Source organism: Astatotilapia calliptera, chromosome 22 (genome assembly GCF_900246225.1).
Source record: "Astatotilapia calliptera chromosome 22, fAstCal1.2, whole genome shotgun sequence".
NCBI lineage: Eukaryota > Metazoa > Chordata > Actinopteri > Cichliformes > Cichlidae > Astatotilapia > Astatotilapia calliptera.
Genome location: NC_039322.1, coordinates 45,002 through 64,328, shown reverse-complemented (window position 1 = coordinate 64,328; position 19,327 = coordinate 45,002). Strand labels below are relative to the sequence as shown.

General features: G+C 44.9%; 1 protein-coding gene across 2 annotated transcripts; it reads right to left on the bottom strand.

The window, feature by feature from the left end:
• Window positions 1–522: 522 nt before the first annotated feature.
• LOC113014713 (pleckstrin homology domain-containing family O member 1-A-like) lies at window positions 523–19,291 on the bottom strand. 2 transcript variants are annotated; one of them, XM_026156419.1, is made up of 10 exons: window positions 18,393–19,291; window positions 17,200–17,349; window positions 10,289–10,429; window positions 8,099–8,203; window positions 7,905–8,006; window positions 7,530–7,820; window positions 7,302–7,399; window positions 6,869–7,031; window positions 4,261–4,373; window positions 523–3,965 (listed from the first exon to the last, which is right to left on the bottom strand). In XM_026156419.1, exons 1-10 carry the CDS (start codon window positions 18,417–18,419, stop codon window positions 3,185–3,187), a joined length of 1,971 nt encoding a protein of 656 aa, XP_026012204.1. In that variant the 5' UTR covers window positions 18,420–19,291; the 3' UTR covers window positions 523–3,184. The 2 variants fall into 2 exon arrangements, with proteins under 2 accessions (XP_026012204.1, XP_026012205.1); XM_026156420.1 differs by having other exon boundaries at window positions 523–3,962.
• Window positions 19,292–19,327: the final 36 nt, after the last annotated feature.

Genomic DNA, 19,327 nt, shown 5'->3' with positions numbered 1-19,327 from the left:
GCTCCAGCCTTCGTCGTCTGCTGGAGGGTCCGTGGGACCGCTCCAGCCTCCACCAGCCTTCATCCGCTTTTGATCAAACATTTCACTTGGGGTTACATGTTTGATTTTTGGGTGGGGGGAAATGTTACGTTTCGGTGTTGTCAGTGTTTTGTTTTTGCGTGACTGTTATGTGTTTCCTGTTTTACTTTGAAAGTCTGTTGTTATCTTAGTGTGTTCAGTTTACGTTTCCTTGTCTCGTCAGGTCTAATTTGCCCCAGCTGTGTTTCCCTCCTGTGGTCCATTCCCTGATTGCTCCTTCTATGTATTTAAGCCCTGTGTGTCAGTTGGTCATGTTCGCGATCTCCCCCGCGTTGTAAATAGTTTGACGTCTTGTTGTAAATAAATAGTTTGTTGTAAATACTTTCGTTTCGGGATTTTGGTGGAGAGCCTTAGTGGGGTTTTTTTTTGTGTGTTTTTTTTTCTTTATTTTTACTTTTTTTCGTGTTGCACTCCGGTTGCCTAGGCCGGGGTGTAACACTGTTTCTACCCTCGATACAAAAAGACCTAAAAATATGAAATCCACAGCTGTCTATGAAATTCATGACCATAAAGCGCACACACCTGGAGCTGAGCGCGATGTCTATGAATAAATGTGGACAGTATGATGATGTCAGCCTAAAAGTATGGAAGCTTTAATGGTCCAAAAGCACTAAATCATAAAGAGCTGACATGTTGACAGGATACTTCCTGCTGTCTGTAAACACAAAAGAGATGAACAGAGTCTGGTGAACACTCTCATCCCTCCACCAGTTTAGCTTATTTGTAGTTTGCATGTGAAGACGAGCCCTGGATGCTCCCCACAAGAAAATCATCAGTGTTCGTTTGGTGCCATTTACCTCGAAAGCAATGCTGTTTACAATGATTCAAAAACATTACCATACAGATTTACATCAGAAAAAGAACATTTAAATAATGTATTCCATAATTTAACAAACGTGAAGGAACAAGGTGCAGTCATTCAAACTACATCAGAATCTTTTCTCATAGTCCAAAGATTTCTGGCGTGATGTAGTCTTTCAGTGCTCAAATGTGCAAAAAGATCAAGAGAAATAAAATCTGTTCAACAGGAACCACAAATCAAGCTGTCAAGCTTTCAGTACCAGAACCTACAGAGGAAGTACAAGTTTGAATTTCACGTAAACCTTTGACTATGAGGTAAAGCTCTGTGCCCTGGGAGCTGCACCTCTGCAGGGGTTTTGGGGGCTGTTCAAAGAGACAGGACCTTAAAGTGAAAGTCTGGTATAAAAATCTCCAATGCTGTAGCGTCTCGTGATTTGAGACTAACTTGAGTCCCTGAACTGGACCTCCCGACTGCGTTTGTGCCGTTGATGCCATTTTTAATGACACCATCTGACCAATAAAATGGCTGTTGTGTGTATCTGCAGTGTGAGGAGTCATGCTGCAGATGAGCAGGACACGTTAAACTTTAACTGGAGACTGAACTGTTTGGCTGCAGCTAACGTTACAGTTTTCATTGCTTCAAAGTTTATAAATGCATAAATGTGGAGCTTTGTAGAAGTGAAATTAGTCTCTGAGTATTCAGCACATAGTGACACAACAAAGTTTACAGTACAGATTATGAATATTTCTTTGTATATTAAAGTTCCTGTAAATATTTGATGATCTGGCGCTACACTGATAAACTGGTAAAAACGGGCGATTATTATCGTGCAGCTGAACAAAAACAATCTCAGAAAGGTATTTCTGCCAGTGAAACACATTTAACAGATGCATCACATGTTGGGCATGTTTATGCCTGAGCTGCCAGCACATTCGTATTCAGAACATGATTAACAACAAACCCAAATGGGTTTATTTGGAGGACAGAAACTACAAAGGACTTAACCTGATGAATAAACGGTAACAAATCAATTGCCTTGAAAACACTAAATGTAATAAATCTTTTATGTAGGCAACACAAACTGACATTACTAATTGTATTTTCTTTTAACCTTTGATTAACGTGTCTGTTCCACTGTTTATTCATTTGTTACCAACAAATTCATTCATCCTTCTCATTGGTTTGTTTACCTACTTGTTTTCCAATTAACTAGTTTTGCTGATTTATATAATTTCCATGTAATTTTTGTATCTTTAAGTCTCCATTATATTCCTAAATTCTTTATGAGCTTTAATAGTAAATTATCTACACTAATATTTAAAGAGATAAACAGGAACGTAAATATACTGAAGTAGTAACTTTATTGTGTAGATGATTAAAGGCTCGTATTTCTTATATTTGGTGGATGTGCTGGCACACTTTTTGTTTGTTTGTTTATTAGACTTTATTGAGCCTTTTTCTATGTCACATGTATGTTTCATTAAAGCAAATGTCTCACTGTGTACAACAAATATGTCAGCTGTTTATTGGTTGATGCTATCCAGCATCTGCTGGGCTTCAAGTGTGCAAATTAAATTTCCGCTTTTTTTGCAGAATGCAGAGTTTGAGTTCTTTTTTGTAAACTGCAACACATGAACAGGTAAAGACTTTGTGTCATTATTGCTTCTCGTGTCTTTGTTTAACATTAAACTCCCTGATTTTTGAGAAAAATCCACAGATTACAAAAATCCTGTGAGGTTAAAAAGAGCTGGAAGGACGTTTACAGGAATCTCTGCTACAGTGAAAGCAGAGAGCAACAACTTTGAAGATTAGCAATGACATTAGTAAATACATGAATGTTTTATCGGAGTGAAAGTCTGGGGAAACTTCCAGCAGACTCCCCTCTGTGCTCGTAGTGTGCTTCAGTGACTAATTCAAAAAGTTTCTTGATGTACAAACGCTGACATCTTATCTTGAAAAGGTTTTCTTCAAAAAAACAAAACAAAAATGTTCAACAGATAAACAGAAAATCTTTTTGCCTTCAGGAGGACGGAGAAAGAAGATAAACATGCAGCACCATTGGAGGAAGAGAAGGGGAAAGGGTCCCCGTCAAACGTGTGCGTCAAACATCTGCCACACACACACATACTTCCTGTTTAGTGCACTGTGGAGGATTAAGCCATTAACCCTCCCAGAAACAATCCTGCTCTGTGTGGTCACGTGCACCGTCCGCAGATTAAAACATGGAGACAGAATTTGAAGCAGGCTTCTGTTTGCGTGCTGAAGAAACGCTGCTACTTCCATCGAGAAGTCACTGCTGAACACTCAAACTCCTCGTTCAGGTGTCTCTGAATCTTCCTTGTCCTCTGGTGATGTCGGCGAGATGAGCGTGTCCATTTCTTCTGCCGCGCCGCTCGGTGCAGGTATACCAGCGGCCGCTGCTGCCGATGCCATCTTCTCATAGGTCCTCCTACGCTGCCGCCGCAGCGTCTGGCTCTGGAGCTCCTTCACCTCCTGCAGGACCTCCTGCGCCTCCTTCCACGAGGACACAGCCTCTTCCAGGAGCCGCTCAGCCTCGGCACGCCTCTGCTCCACCTCCGAGTTATCCTCAGACAGCTGGGTGGCTGGTGGAAGTGGGGAGGGGTGGTGGCTGTCAAGGGTTCTTGGTTGTGAGGACTCGAAGGATCTGGACAGGGTCGGGGAGTTCTGGCTCTGAAGAGGAGACTCCTCATTGCTCCCTAGATGAGGAGAGTCGGTCTCACTGCCTCGTGGCGAACCATATCCTTTAACCTGAGAGAAGTCAGATCGTCCGACGCTCAGAGGCGAGTCGGATGGCTTCTGTATTGGAGAGCTGCCTTGCTTGTTGGGAGAGGCAGCGGATGGTCCTTTGAGTTTTGGAGATCGAGCTGCATCGGTGCTCTTTGACCGAGGAGAGCCACTCAGCCTGGGAGAGTCGCTGACTTTAGCAGCGGCTGCATGGGATCCTCTGGAGTGAGGTGAGTCAGTTCCTTTGGACCGATTCTTCTTGGCTTTGGACCGAGGAGATTCTCTTCCTCTGAGGCGAGGAGAGTCGCTGCTCCGGCTCCTCGGAGATCCCGATGACCTGCTAAAGATGGCGACAAAAATCTGATTTTAAGTTCAACAATCAGTATTAAATTAATCTTTCCAACCATTTGAGAACTTTGTGTTTTCTTCTTTACAAACTGCAGTACCACAAACACAAATATGTTTGGTACTGCATCAAACATACTGTAACAGACAGATCATGGGAAAAGTCTTTTTGGAATTTGATTTTGGGATATGCAATCTACATTTTATATATCTGCTTTGCAAATCAAAGCACAAATATTGATGTGAACTAATCAGTAATGTCAATTATTAATTAAGGTGCTAAAACTGACCTGGAGTGAGGTGACTCTGAGCCCCTGAGGTGATGGAGTCGAGGAGAGTTGATGCCCTTCAGATAAGGTGAACTGCCCTCTCGTTCTCGCTCTGCTTTGGTCTTCTGCAGCTCCTGTCAGAAACAACATTACCCATATAAGATGGCAGCACGTGCTGATGTATAGGGGCACAGTGCTCCCAGCTACTGTGTACCCTTTTTGTGTTGTTTATTTCTCTTTTTCTTCCTGCAATGCACTGATTACTTTCAGCTGTCGGGAACTAATCGACATCGGCGTCAGCCTGAACCTTTACATTGGATTGGACTGACATTATTCCACCTGAGTTTCAAGACCATCAGGGCTCCGTGGGTTATTGTTGGGAGCGCCAAGCGTTGCAGACAGCGCAAGGAGAGGAAACAAAAGTGGAGAAGCAGAGCTGGCTATCAGGTCCAGCTGTGAAAACAACACTACAAACCCCGCTTCTGTCCATCTTCAACACCAACGCCAGATCCCTTGCAAACGAAACAGCTACAATCAGAGATTTACTACAACCGTGTCGTCTACAGATTGTAACTGAGTGCTGACACCATCCAAAAATCCTTAATGCCTCAGTGGAGTTATCGGGCCAGAGCCTACACCATCGGGACCACAACAAAGACTCCTGTAAGGGAAAGGGCGGAGAGTCATAGTTACCATTGTTTACAGCTGCCCCCCGCAATGCTGACGTTAGCTCGCCACTCAACCACCTCCAACAACACCTAAACAGCAAAGAGAGCACCCGGAGGGCATCCATATTGTTGCTGGGGACTTTAATAAGGCACGAAATCTGAAGGCCCGGCTCTGATCAGAACTCAGCCTTCAGGCTGAGGGACAGTTCTCTTTACAGCGCTACCAGAGGACAGACATCAAACAGGACAAGGAGGCCTACAGGAGAAGCGTAGAGGGCTTCCTCACTGATAACAACCCCTGCCAGGTGTGAAGAGGTAACCAAGCTCTCACCAACTACAAAGACCAGCAGAGCCTGTTGGCAGCAGACGACACCACCGTGGTTGGGCTCATCTTTGATGGAGATGAAACAGGGTACAGGGCGGAGGAAGAGAATTTGTCCTGCTAGTGCTTGCAAAATAACCATAAGCTAACTTGATGTATGCTCAATCATCCAGGTAAGGAAATCCCAAAGAGTTCATTCTGTTTGTGGCGTAGCGTGGTTTGTAGCTCAGCCACAGAGGAAGGGTGGTGTCAGGGAGGCTGACGCACACACCTGACCTCATCATGTAATCATGCCTCCCCTTTTAAGGACAATCCTGGGGCTGGATGACAGAGCGGTATGTAATAATAATAATAATGGGATAAGCTATTTTGAACGAGTTTTGAGTTGGGACTTAAAGAGAGAAAAGGAAGAGATATTTCTTAAATCAGGAGGAAGGGAATCCAGAGTCGTGGAGCAGCTGAAAGCCCTGCTCCCCATGGTGGCAAGACGGGGAGGGGACAGAGAGAGAAAGAGAAGAAGAAGATCTGAGACACCGAGATGGGATGGTGATCTGAACCAGGTCAGAGAGATATGTGGTGTTGGTGGGCAGGGTGTTATGTGTCCAGGCCCTCCAACACCCTCCCTTGGTCTGAGAGGGACATACAGTGTACGGATAAGGTACCAAGGCCAGCCTTAGTGGACACAGGCTGCAGACCGTGGTTCGATCCGGGGCATTGCTGGAGGCTGAGTGTGTGGAGGTTAAGTGTGTATGTATGAGGACATACATAATATCCCATAGTGCCACTGCAAATTAAATGCAAGGTCAGTGAATAGAATAATCCTTTAATCCTTTAATTGTCCCACAAGGGGAAATTTGGTTGTAACAGCAGCCAGAAAGACACACATACAAACAGTACACAGGACACAGAAACACACAATGTCTTCTTACATATTTACATCAAGGACAATGGTTACTATAAACAGTGTGCTGTACAGTTATTAAATTAAATTAAATTAACTACAGATAAGAGGCAAACCAGGTTGTAGTGCGAATTGGTTGATTAAATGATTGCAGTTACAGCGCAGATGTAAACATCTATGATCGTTGGGAGCAGTTTTGATTGTACAATAAAGGCTGCAGTTATCCTGTGCACCCCTTAATTCTGGGGACAGATTGGCCAGGCTTTAATAACCTATTGGGGCAGTGTGTTGGGATGTGTTCATGACCTTTAGCAGAATGTAGCATCTGCGATGCATTCAGCGGTGACACGGGGTCGTCCAACGCTGACGGCCCCGCCAGCTCCAGTTATTCACTCAACTGGAGCAGTCTTGTGATGACAGGTATGTCAGGCATTTGTGGTGCCTGATTGCAGGGGTAGCGAAGTTTATTGTTTACATGGCTTATCCTGCACATCCACAAACGTCCACTACCGGCAGCAAATCCAATCGGCTGTGACAAAGTGAACTAATGTCAGTGCTATAGTTCAGGTTTTGTTGTGGTCTGATTAATAGAACTTCCACCTGGTGGACCTAAAAGTGTCAATCCAAAGCACAAGTATTGTCATTTATCTTATAAAAAATAATTGCCACCTAAGCCAGTTGACATCATGAAAATGATCAGTAAACGAATCTATACATTTATGAATGAAGCAGTCAAACCTGCAGTCTCATCTCCTCCAGCAATTCCTGAGCTCGCTGCATCCTCTGGGCAATAAGGCTCTGGATCTGACCCAAAGGCTGGGCCGAGGCCTCGACTCCCGCTTCCACTTCAGCTGGACATCGCCTAACAGCAGAGCAGAACTCTGAGCGAATCATTACTGGTCTAGAGAAAAGGAAGAGGGTTAGGGTGACAGAAGAGTGGAGAAGGTGATGTTTCAAAATTTCAAGACATAAAGGTCAAAGACACTGAAATGGGTTTCACTGGTTCAGTCAGACTTGAGCAGTAGTGAGTCCAGCAGGCCAGACACTGACTTTAACCATGGACTCTACGTCTCCTGAGTATCCTGAATACCTGACAGCCTGATACTCTGCAGAAGAAAGCCTGAACTCTGCGTCTGTTTACTCCCTAACTTTGTTTATTACCAGGTCATACCTGGATGAGAGGACTTCATCCATGGAGGCACAGCGACTCCGGCCCTGCATACTGAACCTCTTCCCTGGCTGTGGCGTTCGATACTGAGCCTGGAGAACCTGAAAGGTAACATTCTATTCAGGTAGGTGTCGCGATTTAGTGCTCATTTTAGCAAAGATATTCAATAAAAACTTGGAGCCACATGCTTCCAGAAGTAAAAAAAGGTTAATGTGGATCTGAAGGGCCCACCTCTATTTGTGGAGACTTGTGGACCTTGGAGGCCTCCAGATGCTTTCCCCAGGACCGCTCACTGCCCCTGGGCAGACTGCTAGTCTTCACTTTGGGCTCCTTGGATGTCATCCGCAGCTTTGATACGTCTGTTCCAGCTCGCTGACGACCTACTCCAATCTGTCCACAAGACCCGCCCCCCTGCAGGTCGACCCGAAAGCTGTTATTCCAGTCGCCATCGTAGTCGTGTGAAAAAACATCCTCTTCGGCCACCAGGTCGAGTGTCAGCATGCCATGGGAAGAGGTGGATGCCTGCAGTGAGAACATGACTTTAATAGCAATAACATTATCTTAACATTCAGACCACAAGACAGATGGAAAAAAGGCTCCCAGTACCACGGCCATGAGATGTCCTTTGGTCGGCAGCCGGCGACCATAAGGGATCTTTGCTCGATCTCTGGTGGGATGAACCAGCGTGCTGTCCTCCTCAATGGTCACCTGTACGCAGACAAACTGAGTTAACACCCTGTTAAAAAAGGTGGCCGAGGTGTTATTAAAACATTTGAATCCATGAAAAAAGCAGCCCGCACCTCATCCAAAACTCTGTTCTTCGCTTTGATGATGGCGATGCTGAGGGCGTTTACCCATGATTCTTTCTCCTCAGGGCTCACAGCCAGAAACACGAGGTTTGGAGCCTGCAAAAAGAATATTCTTACCAATCTGATGTCATATGAAATACATAGTTTACCCCTGAAATGGTGCAAGAACTTAAATGTCAGTTTTTGAGTCTTGCAGCTGATGAAACATCCATATTTTATTGGGTTTTTTACTTTTTATTTGAGTTTTCTTTAAGGCACATTAGCTTCACCAGATAGCTCCCACCATACGTTGGAACTTGCCATGTTGTAGCAAGTAAATGATACATTTACAGAAAGCCATTAGAGAAGCACACATACTCTGAGAAGTACTTACATTCTTTTAAGTTTTAAGGTTATGTGTTGTTCTATGAGTTTCAGCTGCTCTCTTTAGGGCACAGGTGTCCAACTCCAGGCCTCGAGAGCCGGTGTCCTGCAGGTTTTAGATGTGTCCTTGATCCATCACAGCTGATTAAAATAGCTAAATGACCTTCTCAACATGTCTTGAAGTTCTCCACAAGCCTGGTAATAAACTACCCGGTAATCATTTGATTCAGGGGTGAGATCTAAAACCTGCTGGACACCGGCACTCGAGGCCTGGAGCTGGACACCCCATGCTTTAGTGGGCGCCACGATGGATGATCTACCTTATGCTGGGCAGACACTGTGCGATTTTTTCAGTCGCGCGATTCAGCTCTTGCTCAAACTGTACGATTGACTCGCAGGGGTTAGAAGTTCATAGGTCACGATGCAGGTCTCACACTATACGGCCCGATGCTCTGATGCGACCCGAGTGCTCACACTGTGCGTCCATAAAATTAAGGTTATAACAGAAATTCGGTCGCTCGCTCTTCCTCTCTGTCTTTCACTCACACAGACACACCACCACCATCAACTTTGCTAAATTGCTAATGAAAAACATTGACCAGGCAGCTGTGATTGAGCAGCATGTAAATCCAACTATTTTCACGGTTGTTGTGGTCGTGATAATTTTGTGAGGCTACATGGAAAAGGCTCGGATGAGCTTGCCACAGTTCTACAAGTTGTACCTCCATCGCTTGTGTCCAGATCACACGCTGCACAGCCGTGCTGCGCCGTCTTTTTCACTGCCATTTGTGTTTGCATGTGCGCAGTGTGAGAAACTGCGGTGACACCCTCACGACGGTCGCGAGGATTTCAAACCGGTTTGAAATCCTCGCGACCAAGCGACTGATGATCGGGAGCTGGTCGTGAGGTGTTAATCGCTTCTCGTTACCCCACGCATACTACACAATGCACGACGCACAATGAAGGCCAAAATCGGGCCGATCGCCAAAACGGTCGCACGACTCAAAACTCGGCTCAAAATGGGCCAAAAATTGCACAGTGTGAGCCCAGCATTAGTCTCCTCCTATCCCAGCATCCTCCTCTGTCACACCATCCTCTGCATGTCCTCCTTCACTACATCCATGAATCTTCTTTAAGGCCTTGCTCTTTTGCTCCTGCCTGGCAGCTTCGTCTTCATCATCCTTAGCCAAATACATCTACTCTACCTCCAGTTGTAGGATCTCTAAATGAACTCAAACATCAATTTTTTCACATCTAGAAATTTTATAGAGTGTTTGTTGCGGCCCAACACAAATTTACACACAAAGTTTATTTAACCCTCTGAGGTAATGACCCTGATCCTGACTCTATACAATCAGAATGTAGATTCTTGTTTTATTAAATTAAAGCTGAAGGTCAAATCGTAGAAGTAGAAAGAGCAGAGCGTGACAAACTGCAGTAGTTTCTGGGATTATTCCGCTCTGACTCATCCTCTGGCAGTCTAATTGGATTCTGCAGATTAAACCTGTTCAGAATAGGAACAAAAAGCATGCAGCTCAGCCAATCGCAGAACACAGATGGGGCAGGACATCTCAAATCTTATCCACCAATCCTGAGGCACATGTAGGAGGAACTCCACCATCGAGGTCAAGCAGGACAGCATAATCTCCGAACACCAAGACACGAAAAGATGGGCGCGGACAGAGGTTTCACTTTTGGATCAGATGCTCCATGAAACCAGAAACTTGAGGCGCGAGACAAAAACACTGACACACATATTCTGTAATTCTGTTAGTTACACTCAAGACGACAGGTAAACAGCCGGACAGGTGGACTCACGGTGTTTCCCGGCTGCTTGCAGCGCAGCACCGTGAAGCGGCTGTGGTTCTTCTTGCTGCGGCTCTTGGCCTTCCTCAGCTCCTCGGAGCGCTCGTAATCAGCCAGGTCGAACACTTCCTGAGCCTTACGTTCATCTTTCACCTGAAACACAAAAACACACCTGCATCAGCATGGTTTACAAATAACAGCGATCAGTTCTGCAGGTTCATGATGGAAGAACATAAGTGTACAGGACAGCTTACAGCAGGGGTGTCCAACTCCAGGCCTCGAGGGCCGTGTCCCCTGGGTCAGCACACCTGAACCACATGATAAGTTCATTGCCAGGCCTCTGGAGAACTTCAAGACATGTTGAGGAGGTCATTTAGCCATTTAAATCAGCTGTGTTGGATCAAGGACACATGTAAAACCTGCAGGACACCGGCCCTCGAGGCCTGGAGTTGGACACCCCTGGTTTAGAGGAAGCATGCAAGTTAAAATAATCTGAGATTAGAGATGAATGAATTCTGTGTGTCTCTAATAACGCTCTGCATACACGCTAGCACAGATGCAGTGACAAAGGAGTGTGTGTGTGTCACACTGCTTGTTAACAGCTGGCTGAACACACTGAGCAGCTGCTGTCTGAGATCTGTGAACACACCTGAGATTAAAGGGCCATCTGACCGTTTTACCTCCTCCAGTTTATCCGGGGGAACACCAAGGGGTTCCCCAGCCAGCCGAGAGATATAATCTCTCCAGCGTGTCCTGGGTCTGCCCCGGGGCCTCCTGGTGGGACATGCCCGGAAAACCTCGCCCAGGAGGCATCCTGGTCAGATGCCCGAACTACCTCAGCTGGCTCTTTTTGATGTGGAGGAGCAGCGGCTCTACTCTGAGCCTCTCCCGAATGGCCGAACTTCTCACCCGATCTCTAAGGGAGAGGCCAGCCACCCTTTGGAGGAAGCTCATTTCCACCGCTTGTATCCGCGATCTTGTTCTTTTGGTCACTACCCACAGCTCGTGGCCATAGGTGAGGACAGGGACGTAGATCGACCGGTAAATCGAGAGCTTTGGTCTTACACTCAGCTCTCTCTTCACCACAACAGACCGGTACAGCGTCCGCATCACTGCAGCCGCTGCACCAATCCGTCTGTTGATCTCCCGCTCCCTTCTCCCGTCACTCGTGAACAAGACCCCGTCATACTTAAACTCCACCACTTGGGGCAGGAACTCATGCTGAAATCACTATCAGACTAAAAGCATAGATTGAAAGATTAATTCCAACACTGTTTCTGAACGGTCCACAAGAATCAGTGTAAACAAAATAATGTGTGTCCAAAAACAGAAATGTCCTCACAAACCAAAACACTCCCAACAATGACAGTTAAACAGTAAAAATGGTTGTCACAGAGCAGAAACACACACACAGCGAGTCCTCCCTCAGGCATGTACGTTAAAAAGTTCTGGGTTAGCGTACTGCTGAAGAACAGGAACAAGATGAAATATGACGAGTAATGATGGAACAAGTCACAAGCACACACACTCTCTCTCTGGGTTAACGTGAGTCATTACTCTGCTGCTCACAGCAGAATAAATCTCGTACTTATCTGTATGTTACTGAATGTTTGTTTCATCCCCCATCACACACTGCTACTCTCTTTTTATTCATTACACAATACTACGCCACGTTTTTTATCACCTGCACTGATAGTTATGTTATTTTATTTTACCTGATATATTCATATTGTTACTTTGAGTTATTTTGATATTATATTTGCACTATCCTACTGTATCCTACAATTCTTATTGTACATCTTTATTCCTCTGTTCCTCTCTTTCTCTTGCTGCACTGAGCATGGCTCTGACAAAAGAATTTCCAACGGGATAAACAAAGTTCTTCTTATCTTATCACTGAATTCAAAACAATCCATATAAAACTTGCATTAAAAAAGGTTTTGAGATTTGATCAATAGACATAATCTTTTCATGCTTGTGTTAAAGTAAAATTGACGTTAATAATAATAATACATTTTATTTATAGGCGCCTTTCAGACCCTCAAGGTCACCTTACAATAACCCAAGAACAATAGCAGCAATAAAATATAATAAACATGGCAAAATAAAATTTAGACATACGGTTAAAAAAATGTCTGTGAAGGTTCTCAGTCATCCAGGTCATCGTAGTCTAAGGAGCTTGGAAAGAAAAGCGTCTGGACTTCTTTAAGTTGCTTGAAGACGTTTCACCTCTCATCCGAGAAGCTTCTTCAGTTCTAAGGTCACATGGTGGGGAGTCCCACATTTAAACCCAGTGGGAGTTTCCCCCCACAGAAGGACAAAAGGACCCCTGATGATCCTCTACCTAATCACATGAGCCGAGGTGTGAAAACGGGTGTTGGTCCCAATCAGCCAGGGTTTCGGGTGAGCTCATTGTGAAACCCTGGCCCAACCTTATCATGTGATTTCCTGAGGTCAGATGGCCCAGGATGTGAGTGGGCGTTAAGGCGTCTGGGAAGGATCTCAAAACTGGATTATAGATGGCAGAGAGTTGGTGTCGTAAACCCCGCCTCTGTTCAAAGATGGTCGCTCACAGTGGACATAGATGCTTCTTTCACTCCTCTTTCAAACCATCTGTCCTCTGTCCAACATGTGAACATCCTCGAAAGAGTGACCTTTGACCTTTAGATGCAGATGGACTGCTGAGTCTTGTCCTGTGGAGGTGGCTCTTCTGTGTTGTGCCATGCGCTTGTGAAGTGGCTGTTTGGTCTCTCCAATGTAGAGGTCTGAGCATTCCTCGCTGCACTGTACAGCAAACACCACATTGTTAAGTTTGTGTTTTGGCGTTTTGTCTTTCGGGTGAACCAGTTTGTCTCTGAGCGTGTTGCTGGGTCTGAAATGCACCGGGATGTCATGCTTGGAGAAAACTCTCCTGAGTTTTTCTGATACACCGGCTACATAGGGGATGACAATGTTGTTGCGTCTGTCCTTCTTATCCTCCCTCGCTGGTGTCTGGTCTTCTTTTCTGTGCCTCTTTGCTGACTTTAAGAACGCCCATTTAGGATAGCCACACGTTTTGAGTGCTTCCTTTACATGTGTGTGTTCCTTCTTTTTCCCTTCAGGCTTAGAGGGAACATGTTCTGCCCGGTGGTGTAGGGTCCTGATTACTCCAAGTTTGTGCTCCAGAGGGTGATGGGAGTCAAAGAGGAGGTACTGGTCCGTGTGTGTGGGCTTCCGGTAAACTTCAGTGTTGAGGTTGCCAACAGAAGCAGGCAAATCAGGATGAAAGTCTTAGCCACCCTCTCCAGTGCCAAAGTCCCTCCGTCTAACCTCACAATACAAGAAAAGAAGGCCGTCGCTTCCCTGAGCAAAAACCACAACATCACTATATTACCAGCTGATAAGGGAAGATGCACCGTGATCCTAAACACTACAGATTACCACACAAAGATCACTACTCTCCTCAGTGACAACAATACCAACGAAGCCTTAAAGCAAGACCCACAAGCAGCTACAAAAAGAAAGTTATAGCTTGGCTTCAAAACCTTGAAAAGGACAAAATCATTGACCGCCTTATATATCACAGCTCCTTGGAAGACAGGACCAACTTCACCCCCCGATCAGATTTGCACACTGTTCGACCTCTGCCTTACCACTACATATTTCAAATATAATGAGGGTTTCTATGGACAAAAACATGGCTGTGCCATGGGCTCCCCCGTGTCACCTATTGTAGCCAACCTTTACATGGAGAAAGTGGAAAGGAAGGCTCTTGGCTCTTTTAAAGGGAGAGTACCCAGCCACTGGTACAGGTATGTAGACGACACTCTTTGGATGAGAGCTGAAACTTCTTCAATCAACTTAAAGAAGTCCAGACGCTTTTCTTTCCAAGCTCCTAAGGTTAAAAAAACCCCCACAAGCACAAAAGTATTAAGGCTGACCAAGGTAAAAATGGACTAAGACAGATCAGGTGTATGCAATTCTGAATAGATGGTTTTGAGACGTGATTTAAAAGTGGTGAGAGAGTTTGTGGTATGGAGATCTGGTGGAAGTGCATCCGAACTAAAGGCTCTGAGTCCCATAGTAGTCAGGCGAGCAGGTGGAACAGACAGAAGGGAAGCAGGAAGAAGAGCGGAGTGTACGAGGGGGTGAGTATGTATGGAGAAGATCGGATAAATATGGACTCTTAACCTGAGGGCAGGGTGTGACATCAGAGTTATCAATGGATAATGAAAGGTTGGGACTTTAGTCAGTTTTGATCTGGTGCCTATTAAAATGAATTCTGTTTTATTGCCATTAAGTTTAAGAAAGTTGTGAGTAAACCAGACCTTGATTGTTATGCTTCCTGAAAATATTACCTAGGGGTAGGAGATAGATGATAAAAAGTAAAGGACCCAGGACAGAGCCTTGGGATACACCAGAATTAACTGGAGTAGATCCTGATCTTTGAGTGAGTAATTGAATAAACTGTGAGCGGCCAGAGAGATACGAGGTAAACCAGGAGAGTACTGTACCATTGATGCCAATAGATACTAATCTGTGAAGAAAGATGCAGTGGGAGATAGTGTCAAAAGCTGCTGTAAGGTCAAGGAGAATGAGTCCAGAGTCAGCTGCAAGCAGAAGATCATTGGTGATTTTTACTAGGGCTGTTTCTGTACTGTGACATGAACAGAAGCCAGACTGAAACTGTTCGTACAAGTTATTTCCACTGAGATGTCTATAAACCTGTGCAGCCACCATCTTTTCCAGAATTTTTACTAAGAAAGGGAGCGAATGTCATCTCTGACTTCTTTTCGGATTCATGTAATACTGTGAAATGAAATGTTAACTGTAGTCTTGGTGTAGCTGCGTTCTTTAAAAACTGACTTGTTTGATAGATGCAGTTAATAATACAAGCAAAAATATAAAAAATGTTTTCTGAGAGACTTTGATGGGGATAAAGGCGACAGCCTGATGAAAACATCACAAATCCATGAATCAGCTGATTTTTTGTACTTTTAAGAAACGTGAGTGCACCTTTGACGTTTCCTCATTCCTTCATAACACCTGTTTATAACTCACCGTGTTGCATTCTTTGCATTCTTCTGTGGCTCACGTGCATCAAAGTTTGCATTATTGGGGGCGTGACCTCTGTGACTGACAGGTGGATGGTGACACAGAAGGCTGTAGCTGTTAGCTGTCTGCTAGCCTTCACCTGAACTGGACCCTGGATCGTGTTTGTGTTGTTGGAGCCTTTTGGAGTGTTTTGATGACATTACATTACCAATAATATGACTGCTGCAAGGTTACTGTACATAAGAAGGTGGAGCTCTGGTTTTACTGAGTGAATGGATTTTGAGTGGCAGGTTTGTGTGTGATCCTGATGACCTCAGGCATCTTTTCCCTTTACTGTATTTCTTTTTGTTTCTATCTGTGAAATAGAGAAGCTCAAAGCCAGTTGCGAGGCATTTCCTGTGTCCTGATGTGTCCACGAGCTGACAGACATCGTCCTCCTCCTCTTCCTGAGAGTTAAACTCAGAGTTTTGGCAAGAACAAAGTCTGACTCAGCGTCCACGATCTTTGCTGTGCTCTTGCGTAATAGACGCTTACATAAGGCCAGTGCGAACACTTCTTAGTCCAAACACACCTGCTGCAGCCACATTTACACCTGCCTCCACACTGCGTTCAGGGAATATACGGACATATACCACAGAGAAAATAAGGGATGTCCATCTTTTACCTGTTATTTGGTTGTTGGGGGCAGCACTTTAGACAGAGACTTCCAGACCTTCCTCTCCCAGTCTCCTTGAGGCATTCCTAGGACAGCTGAGGGCCATACAGAAATATCTGCAGCGTGTCTGTGATCTGCCCCATAACACCTGACCTGGGAGGTGTCCTCCACTGGCTCCTTTCTATGTGGAGGAGCAGCAGTGGTACAGTGAGTCAGTCTTAAATGACTGAGCTCTTCACCTGATCTCTACAGGAGAGCCGAGCTACTCTCAGAGAAAGCGGCTCACTTCTACTGCTTGAACCCTAAACAGCTTTTGAGGGAGTTCTGGCGAAACATCAGAGATGATGATACCCTCAGGAAGCCCCTGAAACCCCTCCCAGCTGGAAATGACCCTTGCCAGCTGTGTGTAGCCGGCAGGATTAAAAACAGCACTCGCTGCCATGAAACCACTCTGTGGGATGAGGTCTTGTTTGTTCACAAACATCATGTCTGTCTCTTCTTCACTCAGGACATATTTCTGAAATCAGAACATGACATCAGAGGTCACATGATCACTCTGTGTGACTTGCCGTTGTTTAGAAATGACTCAGCGTCATCAGAGCTGAAAATAAACAGAGCGGGACTGCCGAGATCCTCTCACTTGATGAAAATCCAAGGTCCGGCCTCAAACGCGTTAACCCACAAACATTTACATCTTCCTTTGGATTAATCCCCATTTCCTCTGTTTCACATGACATTTCTTTGTCTTTTTACTGCATTGTTTATTTGTTTATTAATAAGGAACCCCATTAGCTTCCACAACAGTGGTTGCTAGTCTTCCTGGGGCCCAAACCATCAAATACCACCAAATAAAATGTTACACAATGAGTTGGATGCAAATTGTCCACATAATTTGGCTCTTACATCCACAATAAGGTTTTACAATTCTGAAAATGACTTTTAAATAAGAAACACTCTGCTTTAGGACCATCTCACAGCTTCTGCCTGTTTCTCCTTGCAAACATCTGTAAATGATGCATCTACAATCTCTGTTTAACTGTTGAGCTCTTTTTATCTGAACAACACACCACAGAGAAAATATCAAACTAGATCAGAGATGTGAGCTACGGATTAGCTGCACCCGGTAAACCTGTCGTCTGGCACAGCCTACCCACAGTCCTCCCTGGCCTGTCCAGCAGACTGGAACCAGCAGCCCATAGGGGGTCTGTCCAGTTTCTCTGATTGGTGTTCTCACCTCCTTGTCTGAGATGTAGAGATGGTCTCCTCTCAGCACCATGTACCGACTCCTCCACAGCTCCCTGAAAATCCCTCGACCGCAGAACTTCCGGATCCAGCCCACCTTCTCCGGCTGCTGGACGGGCAGCGGACCGGAGTCCTGAACACCCTACAACACAACGATAACAGGAGGATTCAGAGAAACACAAAGACCAACGGAGACCGATGAAGATACAATGCAAGAGGAACAAAAGAATCTAAGAAAGATGGGAAGACCCACAGAGGCAAGGCAATAAGCAAATGAGAGTAGGACAGAAAACATTTGACCCACAAAGAATAAAGACAACAGAGAGGATCAAGCTCAAAGACACAAACAGGCAAACGGCCTGAGAGAGACTAAACCAGGCATTAAACTACCCAGAGAGATATAAACATGACATATAAAACAAGTAATATTTGAAGACACAAAATTATGTCAGAAAAACAGGAAATGACCTCGGTGGGAAACAAAAACAGTAAACAATGTAGAGGTGACGCGAAACGGCCGAGAGACAAAAAAGAAATCTGAGGTAAAGAAAAAATGGGAGCACTGCAGCTTTCTAAAACTGTATACCAAACAGGTCATTAGAGGCAGAATGAACCTGATCTACACACAGTTTTCATCAGACGTTTAAACTGGGAAGAATCTCAAACACGTGTGTGAAACAATCACATAAAATTATACTGACAGATTCCTAATACTGGCAAATAAGAGAAATGCACACAGGTAGGAATTACGATAAAAACAAGGCAAAGATGTAAACATGTAATGATTGTCTTCATAAATAGAAAGGAAATGAAAACAAAAATAGCGAGAAGAAAAATAACTACATAAATAAAAGAAAGAGCCATGGCTATGGCGGCATCGTGACGTCATTGATGGTGTTGAAACCGCAGATTTTCTTTGTGAACAAAAAAAGGAGAAACTTCCTGAACGAAGCTGCAGCTCCGAGCAGGGTGGAGGCATCACTGCACCACCCTCACCTCACATCACCTGTCTCAGCTCAGTTTGTGTCAGAGATGTGTTTAAATAAAGGTTAAACAAAAATGAAGCTTCAATAAAGCACAAAGCAGCGTCACGTGACGCAAACAAACGGACAGAAAACACCAGCGATCGGAGTCAACGATCAGCGATCACACTGATCGATCCTGAGCTCTCTCTCTCTCACTGACCCGCCTGCTTTGGTTGCTTTTCTTCATCTTCCTCCTCCTCTCCGGGGCTTGCAGCACAGTCACACCGACAGGGAGGAGGTTTGGCCCGGCGGCTGCTGCCCAGCCCGCTGCTGGTCCCGATGGTTCCGGTGTCGGCGGGTTGGCTCGGTTCTCCCGGTTCTTCTTCGTCTTTTTTAGCTCCGCGTCTGTTGTCTGAACCGAGACTGCATCCTCCCTTGCGCGCGCGCGCGTTTGGAGTCAGATGCTCTTTCTCGCTCGTTCTGTGCACCCGCTGTCCCACGCGGACGCGCACCGGAGCCTACTCGAGGTATAAGGAGCCCGAGGGCACCACCTGGCGACAGAGGAGCGCTACAGCAGCGCTTTGATGAAGAATAAAATGTCAGACATGCTTTAACCTAATCATATACAATATGATTATCATTAATTATTTCAAATACAAATAATTAAGAACAAAGAATAAAACGTGACCTGATCAGTCTGGACTTCAACTTCAGAGCTTCATCTCTCACTCTTCTTCCTCCTCAAACATTGACCCTCGTTTTCTTCTTCTGTTTCTTCAAGCCTTTCTCAGTATCATTCTTTTCTTTACAGTATGAAGCACTCTGACTGTAATTTGGTCACATATTGATAAAACTAAACTGAGGCGAGGGTTTTCTTTTTCTTTCTTCGTGTTCATGATTTCTCTGTCCTTCCTTCTCTTTTACATGGTCTCTGCTTTCTTTTCACACCTTTTACTCATCCGTTTCATTCATTTCCTATCTCCTTTTCTGCCTTTTATTTTTTCCTCCTTTCCTTTCTTGTAATTTTAACCTGATAAATCTGACTTTGCCCTAAAAAGATCAGGCTTAAATATTTTAAGACAAAAATATCCCAACACACACACACACACACACACACACACACACACACACACACACACACACACACACACACAC